This window comes from Myotis brandtii, unplaced genomic scaffold, assembly GCF_000412655.1.
Source record: "Myotis brandtii unplaced genomic scaffold, ASM41265v1 scaffold810, whole genome shotgun sequence".
NCBI lineage: Eukaryota > Metazoa > Chordata > Mammalia > Chiroptera > Vespertilionidae > Myotis > Myotis brandtii.
Window position 1 is genome coordinate 2,506,582 of NW_005371274.1, and position 10,566 is coordinate 2,517,147.

The following is a 10,566-nucleotide window of genomic DNA, read 5'->3' on the forward strand; positions in this document are numbered from 1 at the left end:
TCTTCTCCACATCCTCTCCAGCACTTGTCGTTTGTTGATTTGTTGATGATAGCCATTCTGACAGGTGTGAGATGGTACCGCATTGTAATTTTGATTTGCATCTCTCGGATGATTAGTGATTCTAAACAAAAATTTTTATCTTTAAAAATTCTTTATTCTTAACATGTTATTTGAGATTTTTTTTTTTTTACTTTGCATTTCTGTTTGTGACACTAAGACAAATTATTTTATAGGAACTGAAGAAGAAAGAGAAATTAGAGAGGAAAAAGGAATCATCCAAAGTTGCTACGGTAATATATAGTAATCTAGAATATATTGCATATGTTACCTTAAATCAGTGGTTCTCAACCTTCCTAATGCTGCGACCCTTTAATACAGTTCCTCATGTTGTGGTGACCCCCAACCATAAAATTATTTTCGTTGCTACTTCATGACTAATTTTGCTACTGTTATGAATCGTAATGTAAATACCTGATATGCAGGATGTATTTAGGCGGCCCCTGTGAAAGGGTCGTTCCACCCCCAAAGGGGTTGTGACCCTCAGGTTGAGAACCGCTGCCTTAAATATTGAAGAAAATCTTTTGTATTCTTTCAACTTTATTGATCATATATTTACTTTGATAATTTGTCTTTGTTATAAACTTCATAGGAACATGTAAAACTGTTTCAGTATTTTATATATGTAAGGAGAGCTCTAAAAAGTATTACCTCTTCAGTTTTTTATTCTGTGGACTATATTTCATATATGCAAAATTTTACTTTCTTATTTGAGGAAAATCTGCAAGTGTTTTATACTGCAAGGCATTTTATAAGTGGCCAGTACTTTTGGAGCCAGTAATGATCACTTTCTTCATGTCTTCAACCTCATCATGTCAACTTACAGCCATAACAGGACATAATCAAAATTTGTAGCTTATGTATAGCTGTGACAGTGGACCAGATAGTCTTATAATATTTCAGATGATAAATTACTCATTTAAGGGTAGCCTGAATTTTATTTTTTTATTTTTTATATATATTTTTATTGATTTCAGAGAGGAAGGAAGAGAGAGAGAGAAACATCAGTGATGAGAGAGAATCATTGATTGGCTGCATCCTGCACACCCCCTATTGGGGATCGAGCCCACAACCTGGGCATGTGCCCTTGACCGGAATCGAACCTGGGACCCTTCTGTCTGCAGGCCAATGCTCTATCTACCGAGCCAAACTGGCAAGGGCTCTATTTTCATTTTTAATATATCTTTTTATTGATTTCAGAGAGGAAAGGAGGAGAGAGAGAGAACATCAATGATAAGAGAGAATCATTAATTGGCTGCCTCCTGCACACCCGCTACTATGGATTGAGCCCACAACCCGGGAATGTGCCCTCACAGGGAATCGAACCTTGACCTCCTGGTTCCTAAGTAGACGCTCAGCCACATCCGTCCATCTAGCCTGAATTTTAGATGTGATCTTTTTGAAGATTATGTTTCAACGTGAGGCTGTTTAATGCCATAATGATGCGAAATGTATAAAAACAGCTGTGCTAATGAAAAGAGGAATAATGAGGGTGACATTTAGTGAGTACTTTTATGTGTTAGTAATTCTCAAAACAGCTTTTAGGTAGAGATACTGTTATCGTCCCTGTTTTACGTATTTGAGAGAGAAAGAGACACATTGATCATTGCCTTCTGCATGGCTCCTACAGGGAATCCAGCCTACAACCAGGGCATGTGCCCTGACCAAGAATCTAACCTGCACCCTTTTGGTGCATGGGACATTGCTCAACCAACTGAACCATACTAGCCAGGGCTCCATTTTACATTTAAAGAAACTGATGCAAGGAGATTAACTATAGTCCATCCTCATTTTCAGATTATGTATTTGAAAATTAGCATACTAACTAACGTTTATTTGTAACCCCAAAATCAACACTCGTGTTTTTATGGACATTCATAAGTATGCATGTGCAGAATTGCCAAAAATTTGAATCTCCCAACATATGTTCCCTGCTAAGGTCAAACAAAGTGGTGATCTGCCTTATTTAAGCCATCACACTATAAAAAGGTGTTCTTTTCGTGGTCTATTTAATGCTGTGATTTTTGTTGATTTTGCTGTTTAAAATGGCCCGTAGCCACATTGTGCCAAAGTGCTTTCTGGTGTTTGTAATGTGAGAAGGTTGTGTTGTGCATAATGGAGAAAATTCCTAGGTTAATAGTTTCCTTCAATAGTTACAGTGCTTTTGGCCCCTAGTTCAATGTTATTCAACATATATTTTAAGATAAAATAGCAACACACAATAAAACAAGGTTATATGCCCTGACTGGTTTGGCTCAGTGGATAGAGCGTCGGCCTGCAGACTGAAGGGTCCCGGGTTCGATTCCAGTCAAGGGCATGTACCTTGGTTGCGGGCACATCCCCAGTGGGGGGTGTGCAGGAGGCAGCTGATCGATGCTTCTCTCTCATCGATGTTTCTAACTCTCCCTCTCCCTTCCTCTCTGTAAAAAAATCAATAAAATATATTTAAAAAACAAACAAGGTTATATATTTCATCAATTGATAAAAATATGACTAGAAAATGCAGGAACCTAAACGTGTATCTCTCCTAGAGGCAGTGGTTTAGTGTTCACCAATTTATTATTTGCGGTGACTTTATAGACCCTAACTAGTGAATGAGAATTCACTATAACTTGCTGAAGATCACAAATCTGATAAATAATAATGCCAGGATCAGTTTCAGGCCCAACACTTAGTTCCTATTCCAAACTGCTTTTATTAGGAAATATCACAATGCCAATAGGTAGAATAGGAGATAATTTTACTAGCGTAACCATTTAATCTCTACCCTTCAGCCTGTTGATTTAATTCACTTTTTTCTAGCTAAGTTTTTATTACCAGGGTTTTGTGTGTGTCCCTTGTCCCCCCCATCTCCGCTTTGTTCTAAAGTTACAAACTATTAAATTCTGTCTACTCCATCTCACCAGTCCCTTTTGGTATTTTCATTTTTAATCCTCTTTTTCTATCATTTAATTGAGCTTTTTGGTCATTTTCATTTCTCATACATGTTTACCTGTTCTTAATTTTTTCCAACTCTGTTTCAAACTGTGTTTAAACATCTCTTCCTCTCCCTTATCTTCTCTTAGTATTTTAGTCAGTATTCTTTCTATGTTTCATTGTATTTAACTTTTAATTTCACTGAAAATGAGTACTACTTTTATACAGTACCAGTTGAATATCTTTTTTTTTTTTAAATATATTTTATTGATTTTTTTACAGAGAGGAAGGGAGAGGGATAGAGAGTTAGAAACATCGATGAGAGAGAAACATCGATGAGAGAGAAACATCAATCAGGTGCCTCCTGCACACCCCCTACTGGGGATATGCCCACAACCAAGGTACATGCCCTTGACCGGAATCGAACCTGAGACCCTTCAGTCCGCAGGCCGACGCTCTATCCACTGAGCCAAACCGGTGAGGGCACCAGTTGAATATCTTTAGCGTAGCATAGAAGATGTGCGTGGTAATTTCAAAATAAAAATGTCTTTTATGGTTAATTTTGAAATTTTTCTTGTAAAATAAAAAAATGAGGAAAGTAGAGGGTTCTGATTACAAATAAGTTATAGCAGGAAAGTACAGAAAAGGTTATGAGTTGGTAAGTATAAAAGTAAAGAGTTGTGGATGTGGTTCAACTGCAAGGAACATTTACTTAATCATTTCATTTTAATATATAATACCATAGCAGTCCTTAGAAAAATAATGTTCTAAATCCTTGTTCTGTAGGGTAAAGGTTCCATTGGTGCAAGTGAAGAGAATCCAGGTAAATTTCCTTATTCTGGTTTTGAGAATATGTGTTTATATTTTTGCATCAATTCCTATCAAAAATAAAATGAAATTTTTTTATAGTTGTGAGAAAGAAAAGAGGAAGAGAAGATGAATCATACAATATTTCAGAGGTCATGTCAAAAGAGGTAAAAATAAAGGGGGAAGGGCACATTAGATTCAATGTTCAGTAAAAACTTTTTGTGGGTTTTAAACTATATTAAAGCTGAATGGATTGCGGTTACCTACTTGGCTTTTGAGCCTGTTAAGTGTTTGAGGGAAGAAAATGGTATCATATTCCTGTTTGTTAAAGGAGCATGAGCTTGGCCTAGTCAGAAATTATTATAATATATTGAAACCTCAAAACCTTAAGAATTTTGTTCTTGTTCCTTCTTGAAGACCATTAGGGGGAACTAAGATCACATACTCATTTCTAAAACCAGATCCTTTTTATACCTTCTCACTTGTGAACTCATAATAGGAATTAATAAAAGAGCATCTTCAGTTATGACAAACCTTAAATGTTCCTTAAGCATATTTTAATGCATCACATTCTTACATTAAAAAATTTTAACTTTATTAGCTACATACTTTTTCTTTTATCTGAAATTTAAAGATTCAAGTTCTTCACATGTTCATAAAGTGTAAAATTTTAAATTTCACATAATTCTTGTCTACAGATATTCTTCCTTACCCCGCCCCCATTTAAAAAATAATAGTACCCACTTAGATGATTATGGAACACACTCAACCTGCAGTTGAAAAATGCTATTACTGAGGTCTATTGACCTTTAGCCAATCACACTGTTGTAAATTTAATTCATCAAACGTTTGTAATATATCTGAGGTCAATCACTAAAGAAAGATAATGATTGTCTTTGCCTAAGTCTCCAGGTGACACTAGGTAATGATTTTCTCCACACCCTTAGCATCTAGTAGGAACTTCAAAATCAGAACTCTTTTATTCTGTATTTTCAATTTATTTGTCTTTGGCACTTGCGCAGGATTGCAAATTCAGATGTCTATGCACAGAGGCCTAAAGTGTGCCAGAGTTGAGATTATAATACTTTTGGGAGTCAATTCTTAAGTAACAGTAGTAGCCTCAAATTAATGGGTAACTACTCAACCCTGAATTTGGCTGTTGTAGCCCGAAAGCAGGCATAGATACACTGTAAACAAATTAGCCTGACTTTGTTCTAATTAAATTTATAAAAACAGGTTGCCAGCTGGAGTTGGTGCACAGGGTGTAGTTTGTCAGCCTCTATACTAGAGGACTGTTGACCATGTGTGAATTTGGACTTCGTCTATTCAAACTTTAAAAAACGGAAAATTCAGGAGTAAATATCCCAATTTATGTGTTGTTACCTAATTAAGAATTTTATAAGACACTATAGGCTTAATTTTGCCCGAGGTCTTTCAATTTCAGTCCTATTTTAATTACCGTGAGAGCCTTATCCCCATTTCCTGGCATAAAATCAGAACAATAAATGTTGGTTAAATATATGGATGAACCATATACATTGTTATTTTGTTTTCTCAATTTTCTAGGAAATTTTGTCTGTGGCTAAAAAAAATAAAAAGGAGAATGAGGTAAGAGATTTAAAATAGGTATTAAATTTAGGAGTTATATTTGCTTCCCTGATTATTATCCTTTTAATCATCAGTATACTTTTTTCTCACCATTTATTCTATTTCTTAGCATTTCAGAAAAGTGTCCATTCACTTTTCTTGTTGCATGCCCAGTTGTGGCATCATTTATAAGACTTTTCCTATGAATTGACTTAATCCTCATTTTCACATTCTTAAAGTAGAGTTGTGGCGGTCCCAAACCAGTAAAATCCATCATTGGTCATAGTTGGTGCTGAGTGTCACAGATACATTTACATTCTTGAGTGTGATATAGTGAATTTTAAAACTTTACCTACTTTGCCCTTTTCCTGCAATGAAAGTAATTACTTATTTCGAAATAAATGTTTCTGTGTTCCTTGAAAGGAAATTGTTTTTTCTTCTTTTATAGACATTATCAATTATATTATGTGGGTGAAGGAAATTATTAAGGAAATAGTTAAATTGGGTAGTACTTAGAGTTTTGGAAAGGAGGTACAATTGTAAAAGTCATTTCAAAGGTGTCTTCCCCCCACCCAATAGCTTTGCATTTGGGGGAAAGGAAGTAACTCTCCAGGGTTTTATTCAACATAAGGTTTTATTTCTACATACCTAATGCTTATAGCACTGGGTAAATTTTAATTAACAGTTACATTTTTTTTTTATAAGTAGAGGGTACCAGCATTGTGTATCAACCTTCTAATTAAAACTTTTTTCTTTATAGGATGAAAGCTCCTCTTCTAATCTCTGTGTAGAAGATCTTCAGAAAAACAAAGACTCAAATAGTATAATTAAAGATAGATTGTCACAAACGGTTAGGCAGAATACAAAACTCTTCTTTGACCCAGTTCGGAAATATAATGGACAGCCAGTACCGTTTCAGCAACCAAAACATTTTACAGGCGGTGTGATGCGTTGGTACCAAGTAGAAGGCATGGAATGGCTCAGGGTAATGAATTCTCAATCTTAATACAAGATAGCAATTCATTTCCATATAATAACCAATTAATGTAATGTAACATCGTTTGAGTTGTTTCTTCCGTGTTTCACTATTATATGTAAAACATTTGTGTGTAAATATTTGTTTTCTGATTTATTCACCCAGAGTAAACGTTTTCTTTCATATTGATGTTTCTCTCTCCCTCCCTTTCTCTCTCCAAAAAAAAAATATTTAAAAGTGAACATTATCTGCCCTCCTGGGAATGCCTCAGTGGTTGAGCATCAACCTATGATCGATCCAGGAAGGCATAGTTTGATTTCCAGTCAGGGCACATGCCAGGGTCGCAGGCTCAATCCCGGTGGGGACAAGCAATGTTTCTATATCTCTCTTCCTCTTCCTCTTTGAAATCAATTAAAAAAATCTTTTAAGTGAAAATTATCTTATTCAAGGCTACCAACACATTTATGACTTTGATTACCCTTCTTCCCACAAGTATTATAATTTATAGTATTAACTAGAAGCCTGGTGCACAAAAATTTGTGCACTTGGGGGAGGGGGTCCCTCAGCCTGGCCTGTGCCCTCTCGCAGTCTGGGACCCCTCGGGGGATGTCCAACTACTGGCTTAGTCCCACTACCCAGGGGGGATTGGGCCTAAGCTGGCAGTCAGACATCCCTCTGGCAGCCCCGGAGCCCTCAGGGGATGTCCACTTGCCAGCGGGGAGCAGGCCTAAGCTGCAGTCGACATCCTTAGCTCTGCTGAGGAGGCGGGAGAGGCTCCTGCCCCCACCCCTATGCTGGCAGCCATCAGCCTGGCTTGTGGCTGAGCAGAGCTCCCCCTGTGGGAGCGCACTGACCTGGCGTCAGTGTGTGTCATAGTGACCAGTCATTCCCAGTTCTGCTGTTAGGGTCAATTTGTATATTACCCTTTTATTGTATAGGATATGTCAGTCTCATAATTATCTTTGGGTAAAAAAAATTGCTAATTCAGTAGGTGATTATATGAGAATTTAAATGCAGTGTATATTATTTTGTCCAGATGCTTTGGGAAAATGGAATTAATGGCATTTTAGCAGATGAAATGGGATTGGGAAAGACAGTTCAGTGCATTGCTACAGTCGCCTTGATGATTGAGAGAGGAGTACCTGGACCTTTTCTTGTCTGTGGCCCATTATCTACACTTCCTAACTGGATAGCTGAATTCCAAAGATTTACACCAGAAGTAAGACATGTTTCCTTTTGTATATATCATTTCAAATGTTTTTTTTGTCTGAATTAAATTATAGATCTCTTACTATAATTATATTGGTTTCTGTGTAAATACTACATGTTATTTGCCTTTCAATCTCATCAATACCTAGTTTAAGTTCATAAAGATGAATAGGTACTAATAATATTGGACTTGTTGCCCAAAAAAATCTATGGATGATTTTTGGTGTATTGGATAATTTGATTCACCTGAAATAGACCTAGGTAGATTTTATTTTTTAATTCTATTTATTCTTATGGTTGTTTACCTTCCATATATATTTGTTGTCACATTTCTGCCTCATAAGAAACATATTTTAGAAGTATCTTTGTAATCTGCATTGGTTTACATTTGATTGACTCTTACAACTTTTTTTTTTTTTTAATATATTTTATTGATTTTTTTACAGAGAGGAAGGGAGAGGGATAGAGAGTTAGAAACATCGATGAGAGAGAAACATCGATCAGCTGCCTCCTGCACACTCCCTTCTGGGGATGTGCCCACAACCAAGGTACATGCCCTTGACCGGAATCGAACCTGGGACCCTTGAGTCCGCAGGCTGACGCTCTATCCACTGAGCCAAACCCGTTAGGGCTCTTACAACTTCTTTTTAATTCTCCCACAGTAGTCTACTAATTTATTAGAATTGATTGACTACAAGTATTTCTCTCTAAAATGATTAATGTTGTTATAGTTTCATTATTTTTATATGAAATCTTTTAGATTCCTACTATGTTATATCATGGGACCCAGCAGGAACGTCGAAAATTGGTAAGGAAGATTCACCAACGGAAAGGAACACTGCAGATTCATCCTGTGGTGATCACTTCATTTGAAATAGCCATGAGAGACCGCAATGCATTACAGGTGTGAATAAACTTCATTGGATTCTTTGTAATTCATAAATCACATTTTTATAATACTCATCATCCAGTAGCGTTTAAAAAGTTTTTTCTGATGGAAGTAATAGATTCTATTATACACAGCCCCTTAGAAGCTGAAGGGGCTGTTTATTTTAACAGAAACATCAGATAAAGGTTGGTTGTAATTTCTAAAAAAGAAAATTAAAGTCTATGGCACTTTATAGCCTTAATGTCATTTTAAATGAGTTAGCATCCACCAGATATGGACCTAATCTGTAAAAATATTACAGATATGTCTTGGACATGTGCTTTAAATAGATAGAACTTACTTAAATTTAATCAAATAAGAATAGACTGTGGCCCAAGCCTGGGGTGCTCAGTTGTTTAGAGCATCTTCCCAATAAGTCAAGGTTGCAAGTTTTATGCTGATAGGGCACATACTAGTACAAGAATTAATGAATGAATGCATAAATAAGTAGAATAACAAATTAATGTTTCTCTTCAAAAATTTTTTTTAAAAATAGGCTATTATTAAGTCAACTTCTTTTAGACTTATGGATCTATAGCATAACATTTCCATACCTGTTTTTCTTAGTGTTGTAGCTACTTATTTATTAGTGTCAAAGTTATAACAACTGGAAAATTGACCTTCTCTTGTCTAATCACCATGAAAACCTTTCTAATTTATTTTTTAAACTCCTCATCATTTCCATTGCATTAGGTTTTCTTCCCCCTTTTTTGCCTATTTATAAAGGATATTTTATATTCTGTTTGGCTTTATAAAGTAGATGGCTTATAGTGAGAACTTTTTCATGTTATCTGGTTTGCCATATTACCAGAAAAAGAAGTCCCAAGTTATTTTTATTAAAGTCATAATAATATTTAAAATTTTTAATCTTTTCATTCTATGAATGTATAAAGTAAAATACTAAAGATGCCTCATTTCACACTCTTCCTCTAATTTGCCAATCCTTTTATCCGAGGATATCCTTGCCAGTTTGGTTTTTATACTTCCAAGAAATAATTGCCTATTTCTTTATTTTACAAAGTAAAATGGATGAACTTTAAGTTGACCTGGTCAAGGTAAAAGAAAAACACAGTTATTAAAATTTACAAGTTAAAACAATTTTCATGACAACGTAGTAAAACTAAATGGATGGATTTCCACGAAGATACAGATGAAAGGGGAAACCTCAGTAAACCGATAACTATGTAAAAACTTACATCAGCAGTTTATAAAGACTGTCGATCTTAAAAACAAAAATTCTAATGCTATTTAATTTTTCAGAGAAAGGCTTTCAGTTCTTAGTTATCTAGTACTAGAGTCCCGGTGCACAGAAATGAGTGCACTCCGGGGGGCGGGGGTCCCTCAGCCTGGCCTGTGCCCATTTGTAGTCCAGGACCCCTTGGGGGATATCCACCTATCGACTTAGGCCCACTCCCCGGGGGACCAGGCCTAAGCTTGCAGTCAGACATCCTTCTGGCAGCCAGGGAGCCCTTGGGGGATGTCCAACTAAAGGCTTAGGCCCCCAAGGGATCGGGTCTAAACTTGTAGTTGGACATTCTTAGTGCTGCCACGGAGGTGGGAGAGGCTCCTGCCACCACCTCTGCACTGGCCAGCCATGAGCCAGCTTCTGGCTGAGTGGCACTCCCCATATGGAAGTGCACCGACCCCCAGGGGGCAGCTCCTGCATTGAACATCTGCCCCCTGGTGGCCAGTTCGCATCATAGCAACCAGTCATTCTGGCATTCAGTTAATTTGCATATTAGCATTTATTATTATTAATAGAGGCCCGGTGCACAAAAATTTGTGCACTCGGGGAGGGGGGGGTCCCTCAGCCCGGCCTGTGCCCTCTTGCAGTCTGGGATCCCTCAGAGGATGGCCACCTGCTGGCTTAGGCCCGCTCCCCGGGGGATTGGGCCTAAGATGGCAACCAGACATCCCTCTGGCAGCCCGGCAGCCCTCGGGGGATGCCCACTTGCCAGCAGGGAGCAGACCTAAGCTGCAGTTGGACATCCTTAGCACTGCTGAGGAGGCAGGAAAGGCTCCTACCACCACCGCTGTACTGGCAGCCATCAGCCTGGCTTGTGGCTGAACAGAGCTCCTCCCATGT

General features: G+C 37.3%; 1 protein-coding gene across 1 annotated transcript in view; it reads left to right on the forward strand.

Annotated features, from left to right (window-relative positions):
- Positions 1 to 10,566, forward strand: part of HELLS (helicase, lymphoid-specific) — a gene marked incomplete at its 5' end in the record, with an annotated part of 40,628 nt that overhangs the window by 8,921 nt on the left and 21,141 nt on the right. Inside the window, 7 exons of the mRNA XM_005884071.2 lie at positions 234 to 290; positions 3,760 to 3,796; positions 3,883 to 3,947; positions 5,347 to 5,388; positions 6,128 to 6,352; positions 7,380 to 7,562; positions 8,313 to 8,456. Coding sequence (XP_005884133.1) covers positions 234 to 290; positions 3,760 to 3,796; positions 3,883 to 3,947; positions 5,347 to 5,388; positions 6,128 to 6,352; positions 7,380 to 7,562; positions 8,313 to 8,456 — 753 coding nt within the window. The remainder of the gene's footprint in view (positions 1 to 233; positions 291 to 3,759; positions 3,797 to 3,882; positions 3,948 to 5,346; positions 5,389 to 6,127; positions 6,353 to 7,379; positions 7,563 to 8,312; positions 8,457 to 10,566) is intronic.